Source organism: Ranitomeya variabilis, chromosome 6, assembly GCF_051348905.1.
Source record: "Ranitomeya variabilis isolate aRanVar5 chromosome 6, aRanVar5.hap1, whole genome shotgun sequence".
Lineage (NCBI taxonomy): Eukaryota > Metazoa > Chordata > Amphibia > Anura > Dendrobatidae > Ranitomeya > Ranitomeya variabilis.
The window spans coordinates 2,115,680-2,128,658 of record NC_135237.1 but is presented as its reverse complement, the minus strand read 5'-3'; the positions used below and the strand labels follow the sequence as shown (position 1 = coordinate 2,128,658).

Sequence of the window (12,979 nt, the reverse complement as noted above, 5' to 3'; positions counted from 1 at the left end):
ATCAAAAAAAGGTCCAGGCCATTCCGACACGACCAGCGATCTCACAGCAGGGGCCTGGTCGCTGCTACGTGTCACACATAGCAAGATCGCTACTGAGGTCGCTGTTGCGTCACAAAACTTGTGACTCAGCAGCGATCTCGCTAGCGATCTCGCTAAGTGAGACGGGGCCTTAAAGCACGGAGAGCAAGCAAGACAATTGCAAACCGGGCACACTCCAGGGGTCAGGAATGATTATAGATACCCCTCCCATAACCACAGGGAGGCCAGCAACATTAACCATGAGAGAACAGGACATGAACCATGTCCTAACCATGACATCGGGGCCACTTACCTTGCCTTAGCTCTTGAATCTGCTCTCAGTCTGTGCACTTCCCTTAGTAGTGTACCGTAATACACCAACCAGACTAACAAGGTCATACGAAGGAAAATATGAATCATACAAATATACTAAGACATATAACAGAAGAAAGCATCGGGGAGTGGAGGATGGAGGTAAAAACAAAGTAGGAGAAGAAAAAAAATTATCACACAACCAAAACCTAGCAACAGTCACAGATAAATCCACCAACCGCCGTCTCCAATAACCAACAACCTCCAGCCATGCAGCATAAGCTAGCTCTGACAATGAGTGCTTTCCAGGACCCAGATAATGTAGGAGGTGGGAGGGGCTAACAGTGCACAGCTGAGAGCCTTAATGCAGGAAAGTTTCCAGGAGCTCTCACCTGAGCAGATTAACCCCTGCACTGGTAAAATAACAGCACCATTTAATTAGAAGGTGAAGTGCTTCTAAACAGTGCAGGAGTAGGAGAAGTCAGGCCCTGTGGTCTTCTGGCTCCTCTCCATCACTGTAAACCCATGACTACAAGTTACTGCAGAAAGGTTGTTCTCCAGATGTGAGGGCATCTATGGAGGAGGATCTGATGGAGGTGATACTATGTCTCAGGACACCTTCACACACTGCACAAACGTTATTCACTACGTTCTTGTTGAAAGTGGTTTCCCCACTTCACGCACAGTGTGTTGTGTAGTTACAATTTATTAGTTTTATGTTTTCTGTACATATCCCGAGATCCATCGCTAATCCCGCCCCCTGCACAGTAGCTCTGCCCCACCATATCACCACACACAATCCCGCCCCCTCACCTCATTACCACACAATCCCGCCCTCCACCACATTACCAAACACACATAATCCCGCCCCCCCCACATTACCACACAATCCCGCCCCACCACATTACCACACAATCCCGCCCCCCACCACATTACCACACGAGGCTCCGCCCCTCCACATTACCACAAGAGGCTCCGCCCCCTCCACATTACCACAAGAGGCTCCGCCCCCACATTACCACACGAGGCTCCGCCCCCCAATTACCACACGAGGCTCCGCCCCCCCACATTACCACATGAGGCTCCGTCCCCCACACTACCACACGAGGCTCCATCCCCCACACATTACCACACGAGGCTCCGTCCCCCACACATTACCACACGAGGCTCCGTCCCCCACACATTACCACACGAGGCTCCGTCCCCCACACATTACCACACGAGGCTCCGTCCCCCACACATTACCACACGAGGCTCCGTCCCCACACATTACCACACGCAGCACTTCCTTTCTATGTAAATCAACCACTTCAGCCAAGGTAAACGCACATTTAATTTCATCCGCATTCTCCAAAACAAAATGAGCTAAGAAGAGTCGCCAGGTCCATCTCACAGGCCGCAGGAAAATCCAGACAACGATGCAGTAGCTGATCGACAACAACAATTTCGACTAAATCGTAGGATTGGTTATTAGTATTATTCAGATTTTTAATGATTATTATTGTTATTAACTTCATTTTAAGTTAATTTACCACCTGTGTAAGCGCTATGGGATGTCGTCATTATTTACTTTAGTTTAATCATCAGCAGCGTTAATTATATAGCAGTGAGCGTGCCGAGCGTTAGCTGGCTGGAAACAGCTAGTTGTACCATAAAGTGACGAGAGGCTGGAGGTCACCATTGTACTACGGTAAGTGTATCACTAACACAAGAGCCACGTATGAGGGAGCCGGAGGCTTGGCAGACGTGAGCACAGAGGCTGCGGGCGAGGACACAGGGACGGCGGATGAGGCATAGGTACAGAGGCTGAGGGCACAGGGACGGCGGGAGCGTGCAGAGGCTGAGGGCACAGAGGCTGAAGGCACAGGGACGGCGGGAGCGTGCAGAGGCTGAGGGCACAGGGACGGCGGGAGCGTGCAGAGGCTGAGGGCACAGGGACGGCGGGAGCGTGCAGAGGCTGAGGGCACAGGGACGGCGGGAGCGTGCAGAGGCTGAGGGCACAGGGACGGCGGGAGCGTGCAGAGGCTGAGGGCACAGGGACGGCGGGAGCGTGCAGAGGCTGAGGGCACAGGGACGGCGGGAGCGTGCAGAGGCTGAGGGCACAGGGACGGCGGACGAGGCACAGGGACAGAGGTCGACAGAACAGGGACGGAGGGCGAAACACGATCAGAGTCTGCGGGCGAGGCGTAGGCACGGCACATTAGGCAGCTTACCATCTTCATGTGCCAGCCGCTCAGCTTCCTTCTCCAGCATGGTCCGCTCATGGTCCACCTCCATCACACACTGCAGAGCCGTCTTGTCGCTTGGGGGCATCTCCCGAGTCAGGTGATAGATGTCAATGTGCTCTGGGATCGGCACCTCACGATTCCCCACAGCCGACAGAAGCATTGACTTCCCTGGGGGGAGAAATACGTCACAGAGCAGGCAGTCCACGACCAGCGGGCAGAGAAAGGCCGAGACAGGAGGAGGGCACAGGGCAGTCACAGCACTCACCTGTCCCGTTGAGGCCGATGAGGCCGTATCTGCGGCCGGAGTTCAGCTCCACGGTTGTGTCGTTCAGCAGCTCCTGACCGTGGAATGTCAGAGACATATTAATGATGTGAACGTCTGTGCTGTTAGGGTGCGAGGCCAGGACCCCAGTCACCGCCCGCGCCTCCGCCTTCCGAAGCTCAAACTCCTCCACCTGACGGGTCACTTCATCCACTTCTTCTGCGGAGAAGAAAACACGTGCTCCTGACATCCTCTGTGCTGCTGTGCCCTGTACTATACCACACTCATCCTGACCTCACACAGGTCCACGTGCTCCTGACATCCTCTGTGCTGCTGTGCCCTGTACTATACCACACTCATCCTGACCTCACACAGGTCCACGTGCTCCTGACATCCTCTGTGCTGCTGTGCCCTGTACTATACCACACTCATCCTGACCTCACACAGGTCCACGTGCTCCTGACATCCTCTGTGCTGCTGTGCCCTGTACTATACCACACTCATCCTGACCTCACACAGGTCCACGTGCTCCTGACATCCTCTGTGCTGCTGTGCCCTGTACTATACCACACTCATCCTGACCTCACACAGGTCCACGTGCTCCTGACATCCTCTGTGCTGCTGTGCCCTGTACTATACCACACTCATCCTGACCCCACACAGGTCCACGTGCTCCTGACATCCTCTGTGCTGCTGTGCCCTGTACTATACCACACTCATCCTGACCCCACACAGGTCCACGTGCTCCTGACATCCTCTGTGCTGCTGTGCCCTGTACTATACCACACTCATCCTGACCTCACACAGGTCCACGTGCTCCTGACATCCTCTGTGCTGCTGTGCCCTGTACTATACCACACTCATCCTGACCTCACACAGGTCCACGTGCTCCTGACATCCTCTGTGCTGCTGTGCCCTGTACTATACCACACTCATCCTGACCTCACACAGGTCCACGTGCTCCTGACATCCTCTGTGCTGCTGTGCCCTGTACTATACCACACTCATCCTGACCTCACACAGGTCCACGTGCTCCCGACATCCTCTGTGCTGCTGTGCCCTGTACTATACCACACTCATCCTGACCTCACGCAGGTCCACGTGCTCCTGACATCCTCTGTGCTGCTGTGCCCTGTACTATACCACACTCATCCTGACCTCACACAGGTCCACGTGCTCCTGACATCCTCTGTGCTGCTGTGCCCTGTACTATACCACACTCATCCTGACCTCACACAGGTCCACGTGCTCCTGACATCCTCTGTGCTGCTGTGCCCTGTACTATACCACACTCATCCTGACCTCACACAGGTCCACGTGCTCCTGACATCCTCTGTGCTGCTGTGCCCTGTACTATACCACACTCATCCTGACCTCACACAGGGTCCACGTGCTCCTGACATCCTCTGTGCTGCTGTGCCCTGTACTATACCACACTCATCCTGACCTCACAGGTCCACGTGCTCCTGACATCCTCTGTGCTGCTGTGCCCTGTACTATACCACACTCATCCTGACCTCACACAGGTCCACGTGCTCCTGACATCCTCTGTGCTGCTGTGCCCTGTACTATACCACACTCATCCTGACCTCACACAGGTCCACGTGCTCCTGACATCCTCTGTGCTGCTGTGCCCTGTACTATACCACACTCATCCTGACCTCACACAGGTCCACGTGCTCCTGACATCCTCTGTGCTGCTGTGCCCTGTACTATACCACACTCATCCTGACCCCACACAGGTCCACGTGCTCCTGACATCCTCTGTGCTGCTGTGCCCTGTACTATACCACACTCATCCTGACCTCACACAGGGTCCACGTGCTCCTGACATCCTCTGTGCTGCTGTGCCCTGTACTATACCACACTCATCCTGACCTCACACAGGGTCCACGTGCTCCTGACATCCTCTGTGCTGCTGTGCCCTGTACTATACCACACTCATCCTGACCTCACACAGGGTCCACGTGCTCCTGACATCCTCTGTGCTGCTGTGCCCTGTACTATACCACACTCATCCTGACCTCACACAGGGTCCACGTGCTCCTGACATCCTCTGTGCTGCTGTGCCCTGTACTATACCACACTCATCCTGACCTCACACAGGGTCCACGTGCTCCTGACATCCTCTGTGCTGCTGTGCCCTGTACTATACCACACTCATCCTGACCACACACAGGTCCACGTGCTCCTGACATCCTCTGTGCTGCTGTGCCCTGTACTATACCACACTCATCCTGACCTCACACAGGGTCCACGTGCTCCTGACATCCTCTGTGCTGCTGTGCCCTGTACTATACCACACTCATCCTGACCTCACACAGGTCCACGTGCTCCTGACATCCTCTGTGCTGCTGTGCCCTGCACTATACCACACTCATCCTGACCTCACACAGGTCCACGTGCTCCTGACATCCTCTGTGCTGCTGTGCCCTGCACTATACCACATTCATCCTGACCTCACACAGGTCCACGTGCTCCTGACATCCTCTGTGCTGCTGTGCCCTGCACTATACCACACTGATCCTGACCTCACACAGGTCCACGTGCTCCTGACATCCTCTGTGCTGCTGTGCCCTGCACTATACCACACTCATCCTGACCTCACACAGGTCCACGTGCTCCTGACATCCTCTGTGCTGCTATGCCCTGTACTATACCACACTCATCCTGACCTCACACAGGTCCACGTGCTCCTGACATCCTCTGTGCTGCTGTGCCCTGTACTATACCACACTCATCCTGACCTCACACAGGTCCACGTGCTCCTGACATCCTCTGTGCTGCTGTGCCCTGTACTATACCACACTCATCCTGACCTCACACAGGTCCACGTGCTCCTGACATCCTCTGTGCTGCTGTGCCCTGTACTATACCACACTCATCCTGACCTCACGCAGGTCCACGTGCTCCTGACATCCTCTGTGCTGCTGTGCCCTGTACTATACCACACTCATCCTGACCTCACACAGGGTCCACGTGCTCCTGACATCCTCTGTGCTGCTGTGCCCTGTACTATACCACACTCATCCTGACCTCACACAGGTCCACGTGCTCCTGACATCCTCTGTGCTGCTGTGCCCTGTACTATACCACACTCATCCTGACCTCACACAGGTCCACGTGCTCCTGACATCCTCTGTGCTGCTGTGCCCTGCACTATACCACATTCATCCTGACCTCACACAGGTCCACGTGCTCCTGACATCCTCTGTGCTGCTGTGCCCTGCACTATACCACTGATCCTGACCTCACACAGGTCCACGTGCTCCTGACATCCTCTGTGCTGCTGTGCCCTGCACTATACCACACTCATCCTGACCTCACACAGGTCCACGTGCTCCTGACATCCTCTGTGCTGCTGTGCCCTGTACTATACCACACTCATCCTGACCTCACACAGGTCCACGTGCTCCTGACATCCTCTGTGCTGCTGTGCCCTGTACTATACCACACTCATCCTGACCTCACACAGGTCCACGTGCTCCTGACATCCTCTGTGCTGCTGTGCCCTGTACTATACCACACTCATCCTGACCTCACGCAGGTCCACGTGCTCCTGACATCCTCTGTGCTGCTGTGCCCTGTACTATACCACACTCATCCTGACCTCACACAGGTCCACGTGCTCCTGACATCCTCTGTGCTGCTGTGCCCTGTACTATACCACACTCATCCTGACCTCACGCAGGTCCACGTGCTCCTGACATCCTCTGTGCTGCTGTGCCCTGTACTATACCACACTCATCCTGACCTCACACAGGGTCCACGTGCTCCTGACATCCTCTGTGCTGCTGTGCCCTGTACTATACCACACTCATCCTGACCTCACACAGGTCCACGTGCTCCTGACATCCTCTGTGCTGCTGTGCCCTGTACTATACCACACTCATCCTGACCTCACACAGGTCCACGTGCTCCTGACATCCTCTGTGCTGCTGTGCCCTGCACTATACCACATTCATCCTGACCTCACACAGGTCCACGTGCTCCTGACATCCTCTGTGCTGCTGTGCCCTGCACTATACCACACTGATCCTGACCTCACACAGGTCCACGTGCTCCTGACATCCTCTGTGCTGCTGTGCCCTGTACTATACCACACTCATCCTGACCTCACACAGGTCCACGTGCTCCTGACATCCTCTGTGCTGCTGTGCCCTGTACTATACCACACTCATCCTGACCTCACACAGGTCCACGTGCTCCTGACATCCTCTGTGCTGCTGTGCCCTGTACTATACCACACTCATCCTGACCTCACACAGGTCCACGTGCTCCTGACATCCTCTGTGCTGCTGTGCCCTGTACTATACCACATTCATCCTGACCTCACACAGGTCCACGTGCTCCTGACATCCTCTGTGCTCCTGTACTATACCACACTCATCCTGACCTCACACAGTGTCTACGTGCTCCTGACATCCTCTGTGCTGCTGTGCCCTATACTATACCACACTCATCCTGACCTCACACAGGTCCACGTGCTCCTGACATCCTCTGTGCTGCTGTGCCCTGTACTATACCACACTCATCCTGACCTCACACAGGTCCACGTGCTCCTGACATCCTCTGTGCTGCTGTGCCCTGTACTATACCACACTCATCCTGACCTCACACAGGTCCACGTGCTCCTGACATCCTCTGTGCTGCTGTGCCCTGTACTATACCACACTCATCCTGACCTCACACAGGTCCACGTGCTCCTGACATCCTCTGTGCTGCTGTGCCCTGCACTATACCACTCATCCTGACCTCACACAGTGTCCACGTGCTCCTGACATCCTCTGTGCTGCTGTGCCCTGCACTATACCACTCATCCTGACCTCACACAGTGTCCACGTGCTCCTGACATCCTCTGTGCTGCTGTGCCCTGTACTATACCACACTCATCCTGACCTCACACAGGTCCACGTGCTCCTGACATCCTCTGTGCTGCTGTGCCCTGCACTATACCACACTCATCCTGACCACACACAGGTCCACGTGCTCCTGACATCCTCTGTGCTGCTGTGCCCTGTACTATACCACACTCATCCTGACCTCACACAGGTCCACGTGCTCCTGACATCCTCTGTGCTGCTGTGCCCTGTACTATACCACACTCATCCTGACCTCACACAGGTCCACGTGCTCCTGACATCCTCTGTGCTGCTGTGCCCTGTACTATACCACACTCATCCTGACCTCACAGAGGTCCACGTGCTCCTGACATCCTCTGTGCTGCTGTGCCCTGTACTATACCACACTCATCCTGACCTCACACAGGGTCCACGTGCTCCTGACATCCTCTGTGCTGCTGTGCCCTGTACTATACCACACTCATCCTGACCTCACACAGGTCCACGTGCTCCTGACATCCTCTGTGCTGCTGTGCCCTGTACTATACCACACTCATCCTGACCTCACACAGGTCCACGTGCTCCTGACATCCTCTGTGCTGCTGTGCCCTGTACTATACCACACTCATCCTGACCCCACACAGGTCCACGTGCTCCTGACATCCTCTGTGCTGCTGTGCCCTGTACTATACCACACTCATCCTGACCTCACACAGGTCCACGTGCTCCTGACATCCTCTGTGCTGCTGTGCCCTGTACTATACCACACTCATCCTGACCTCACACAGGTCCACGTGCTCCTGACATCCTCTGTGCTGCTGTGCCCTGTACTATACCACACTCATCCTGACCACACACAGGTCCACGTGCTCCCGACATCCTCTGTGCTGCTGTGCCCTGTACTATACCACACTCATCCTGACCCCACACAGGTCCACGTGCTCCTGACATCCTCTGTGCTGCTGTGCCCTGTACTATACCACACTCATCCTGACCACACACAGGTCCACGTGCTCCTGACATCCTCTGTGCTGCTGTGCCCTGTACTATACCACACTCATCCTGACCCCACACAGGTCCACGTGCTCCTGACATCCTCTGTGCTGCTGTGCCCTGTACTATACCACACTCATCCTGACCTCACACAGGTCCACGTGCTCCTGACATCCTCTGTGCTGCTGTGCCCTGTACTATACCACACTCATCCTGACCACACACAGGTCCACGTGCTCCTGACATCCTCTGTGCTGCTGCCTGGGGAGCCTCTGTTCCTCAAACCAAGCATCCCGAGGAGCATCCAGAAAATACTGACCGGGGGTGACAGTGCCGTTCACAGGCTGTTGCTCGGCCTCCTCAGGGCCAACGTCTCCATTGTCTTTCTTGGGCCTCTGCCGAGCCTTAGCGGCCTCCTTTTTCTTGGCCGCTTTTTTTTTAGCCAGGTCAGAAGGCATGTCTGCAGATCAGGGGGTCAGACAATCCGAGAAGCCTGGGGGGAGACTATGGAGGATAAGAAACGACTGACAGGAGAATGAGGGGGGCAACATGGAGACAACCGCAGAAACCCATATCTCCCCCCACATGTCCCCCAGAAATGCACCACATGAGACTGTCACCGTGTCCTTAACATTCCCTCCTCCCATCAGCCTCAATCTCTCCCCCGATTCTCCTTCTCCCCCTCCTCCGGCCTCTTCCCCGGTTCTCCTCCCCCTCCTCCAGTCTATCCCCAGGTTCTCTTTCTCCCCCGATTCTCCTTCTCCCCCTCCACCAGTCTCTCCCCCGGTTCTACTTCTCCCCCGGTTCTCTCTCTCTCTCTCGCTCTTCCTCCCCGGTTCTCTCTCTCTCGCTCTTCCTCCCCGGTTCTCTCTCTCTCTCGCTCTTCCTCCCCGGTTCTCCCTCTCTCTCGCTCTTCCTCCCCGGTTCTCCCTCTCTCGCTCTTCCTCCCCGGTTCTCTCTCTCTCTCGCTCTTCCTCCCCGGTTCTCTCTCTCTCGCTCTTCCTCCCCGCTTCTCTCTCTCTCGCTCTTCCTCCCCGCTTCTCTCTCTCTCGCTCTTCCTCCCCGCTTCTCTCTCTCTCGCTCTTCCTCCCCGCTTCTCTCTCTCTCGCTCTTCCTCCCCGCTTCTCTCTCTCGCTCTTCCTCCCCGCTTCTCTCTCTCGCTCTTCCTCCCCGCTTCTCTCTCTCGCTCTTCCTCCCCGCTTCTCTCTCTCGCTCTTCCTCCCCGCTTCTCTCTCTCGCTCTTCCTCCCTGCTTCTCTCTCTCGCCTTCCTCCCCGCTTCTCTCTCTCGCTCTTCCTCCCCGGTTGTCTCTCTCTCTCTCGCTCTTCCTCCCCGCTTCTCTCTCGCTCTTCCTCCCCGGTTGTCTCTCTCTCTCTCGCTCTTCCTCCCCGCTTCTCTCTCTCTCGCTCTTCCTCCCCGCTTCTCTCTCTCTCTCGCTCTTCCTCCCCGCTTCTCTCTCTCGCTCTTCCTCCCCGCTTCTCTCTCTCGCTCTTCCTCCCCGCTTCTCTCTCTCGCTCTTCCTCCCCGCTTCTCTCTCTCGCTCTTCCTCCCCGCTTCTCTCTCTCGCTCTTCCTCCCCGCTTCTCTCTCTCGCCTTCCTCCCCGCTTCTCTCTCGCTCTTCCTCCCCGGTTGTCTCTCTCTCTCTCGCTCTTCCTCCCCGCTTCTCTCTCGCTCTTCCTCCCCGGTTGTCTCTCTCTCTCTCGCTCTTCCTCCCCGCTTCTCTCTCGCTCTTCCTCCCCGGTTGTTTCTCTCGCTCTTCCTCCCCGGTTGTCTCTCTCGCTCTTCCTCCCCGGTTGTCTCTCTCGCTCTTCCTCCCCGGTTGTCTCTCTCGCTCTTCCTCCCCGGTTGTCTCTCTCGCTCTTCCTCCCCGGTTGTCTCTCTCGCTCTTCCTCCCCGGTTGTCTCTCTCGCTCTTCCTCCCCGGTTCTCTCTCTCGCTCTTCCTCCCCGGTTCTCTCTCTCGCTCTTCCTCCCCGCTTCTCTCTCGCTCTTCCTCCCCGGTTCTCTGTCTCTCTCGCTCTTCCTCCCCGGTTCTCTCTCTCGCTCTTCCTCCCCGGTTCTCTCTCTCTCTCTCGCTCTTCCTCCCCGGTTCTCTCTCGCTCTTCCTCCCCGGTTCTCTCTCGCTCGCTCTTCCTCCCCGGTTCTCTCTCTCGCTCTTCCTCCCCGGTTCTCTCTCTCGCTCTTCCTCCCCGGTTCTCTCTCGCTCTTCCTCCCCGGTTCTCTGTCTCTCTCGCTCTTCCTCCCCGGTTCTCTCTCTCTCGCTCTTCCTCCCCGGTTCTCTCTCGCTCTTCCTCCCCGGTTCTCTCTCTCTCGCTCTTCCTCCCCGGTTCTCTCTCTCGCTCTTCCTCCCCGGTTCTCTCTCGCTCTTCCTCCCCGGTTCTCTCTCTCTCTCTCTCTCTCTTCCTCCCCGGTTCTCTCTCTCTCTCGCTCTTCCTCCCCGGTTCTCTCTCTCTCGCTCTTCCTCCCCGGTTCTCTCTCTCGCTCTTCCTCCCCGGTTCTCTCTCTCGCTCTTCCTCCCCGGTTCTCTCTCTCTCGCTCTTCCTCCCCGGTTCTCTCTCTCGCTCTTCCTCCCCGGTTCTCTCTCGCTCTTCCTCCCCGGTTCTCTCTCGCTCTCTCTCTCTCTTCCTCCCCGGTTCTCTCTCTCTCGCTCTTCCTCCCCGGTTCTCTCTCTCTCGCTCTTCCTCCCCGGTTCTCTCTCTCTCGCTCTTCCTCCCCGCTTCTCTCTCTCGCTCTTCCTCCCCGGTTCTCTCTCTCTCGCTCTTCCTCCCCGGTTCTCTCTCTCTCGCTCTTCCTCGCCGGTTCTCTCTCTCTCGCTCTTCCTCCCCGCTTCTCTCTCGCTCTTCCTCACCGGTTCTCTCTCTCGCTCTTCCTCCCCGGTTCTCTCTCTCTCGCTCTTCCTCCCCGGTTCTCTCTCGCTCTTCCTCCCCGGTTCTCTCTCTCTCGCTCTTCCTCACCGGTTCTCTCTCTCGCTCTTCCTCACCGGTTCTCTCTCTCGCTCTTCCTCCCCGGTTCTCTCTCTCTCGCTCTTCCTCCCCGGTTCTCTCTCTCGCTCTTCCTCCCCGGTTCTCTCTCTCTCGCTCTTCCTCCCCGCTTCTCTCTCGCTCTTCCTCCCCGGTTCTCTCTCTCTCTCGCTCTTCCTCCCCGGTTCTCTCTCTCTTCCTCCCCGGTTCTCTCTCTCGCTCTTCCTCACCGGTTCTCTCTCTCGCTCTTCCTCCCCGCTTCTCTCTCGCTCTTCCTCCCCGGTTCTCTCTCTCGCTCTTCCTCCCCGGTTCTCCCTCGCTCTTCCTCCCCGGTTCTCCCTCGCTCTTCCTCCCCGGTTCTCCCTCGCTCTTCCTCCCCGGTTCCCTCGCTCTTCTCACCTCAGGCCGCCGCTCTCCTCTCTGCGCGTCTCCCGGTATTTGCCTCGCACTCTTCCCCACGTGTCGCCGGCTCTCCGTCCAATCAGCGTGCTCCTTACTCAAATGCCGGTGGGGAACACGCAAGGTATTATGGATAATGTAGTTTAGTTGTTTTATTTACTTTAGAAAATTGTTGTAAATTACTACATTTCCCAGCGTGCTCCACGGCTGCCGATAAAAAGCCGTAAACTCTAGCGGGGCGTATTCTTACTGACGGCCCAAATGGAGGCGTGGCCCAGCTGGTGACCTGCATGGGCGTGGCTGGAGGGTGTGGCTTGCGGGTCTCCGCCCTGGTATACGCGGTCGAGCGGTGCACGGGAGGCTCCGGCCCGTCTGCGGCTGCGGGAACGGCGACACTCACAGATAGCGCCTGTATCTAAACTGACACGTGCGGTCCTGCCTGCTCCGTGCCGTATCTAAGCTGACACGTGCCGTCCTGCCTGCTCCGTGCTGTATCTAAGCTGACACGTGCCGTCCTGCCTGCTCCGTGCCGTATCTAAGCTGACACGTGCGGTCCTGCCTGCTCCGTGCCGTATCTAAACTGACACGTGCGGTCCTGCCTGCTCCGTGCTGTATCTAAGCTGACACGTGCGGTCCTGCCTGCTCCGTGCTGTATCTAAGCTGACACGTGCCGTCCTGCCTGCTCCGTGCCGTATCTAAGCTGACACGTGCCGTCCTGCCTGCTCCGTGCCGTATCTAAGCTGACACGTGCCGTCCTGCCTGCTCCGTGCTGTATCTAAGCTGACACGTGCCGTCCTGCCTGCTCCGTGCCGTATCTAAGCTGACACGTGCGGTCCTGCCTGCTCCGTGCTGTATCTAAGCTGACACGTGCCGTCCTGCCTGCTCCGTGCCGTATCTAAGCTGACACGTGCCGTCCTGCCTGCTCCGTGCTGTATCTAAGCTGACACGTGCCGTCCTGCCTGCTCCGTG

At 56.8% G+C, this 12,979-nt stretch overlaps 1 protein-coding gene across 3 annotated transcripts in view; it reads right to left on the bottom strand.

Annotated features, from left to right (window-relative positions):
* Positions 1 to 12,233, bottom strand: part of ABCF2 (ATP binding cassette subfamily F member 2) — a 90,267-nt gene extending 78,034 nt beyond the window's left edge. The window contains exons 1-4 of one of the 3 annotated variants that reach the window (XM_077267723.1): positions 12,011 to 12,233; positions 8,974 to 9,147; positions 2,824 to 3,039; positions 2,544 to 2,726 (exon numbers count right to left, since the gene is read on the bottom strand). In XM_077267723.1, coding sequence (XP_077123838.1) covers positions 2,544 to 2,726; positions 2,824 to 3,039; positions 8,974 to 9,112 — 538 coding nt within the window. In that variant the 5' untranslated portion in view covers positions 9,113 to 9,147; positions 12,011 to 12,233. Of the gene's footprint in view, positions 1 to 2,543; positions 2,727 to 2,823; positions 3,040 to 8,973; positions 9,159 to 12,010 lie in introns of all 3 variants that reach the window. The other 2 variants (XM_077267722.1, XM_077267724.1) reach the window with 2 other exon arrangements.
* Between the last annotated feature and the right edge of the window lie 746 nt (positions 12,234 to 12,979).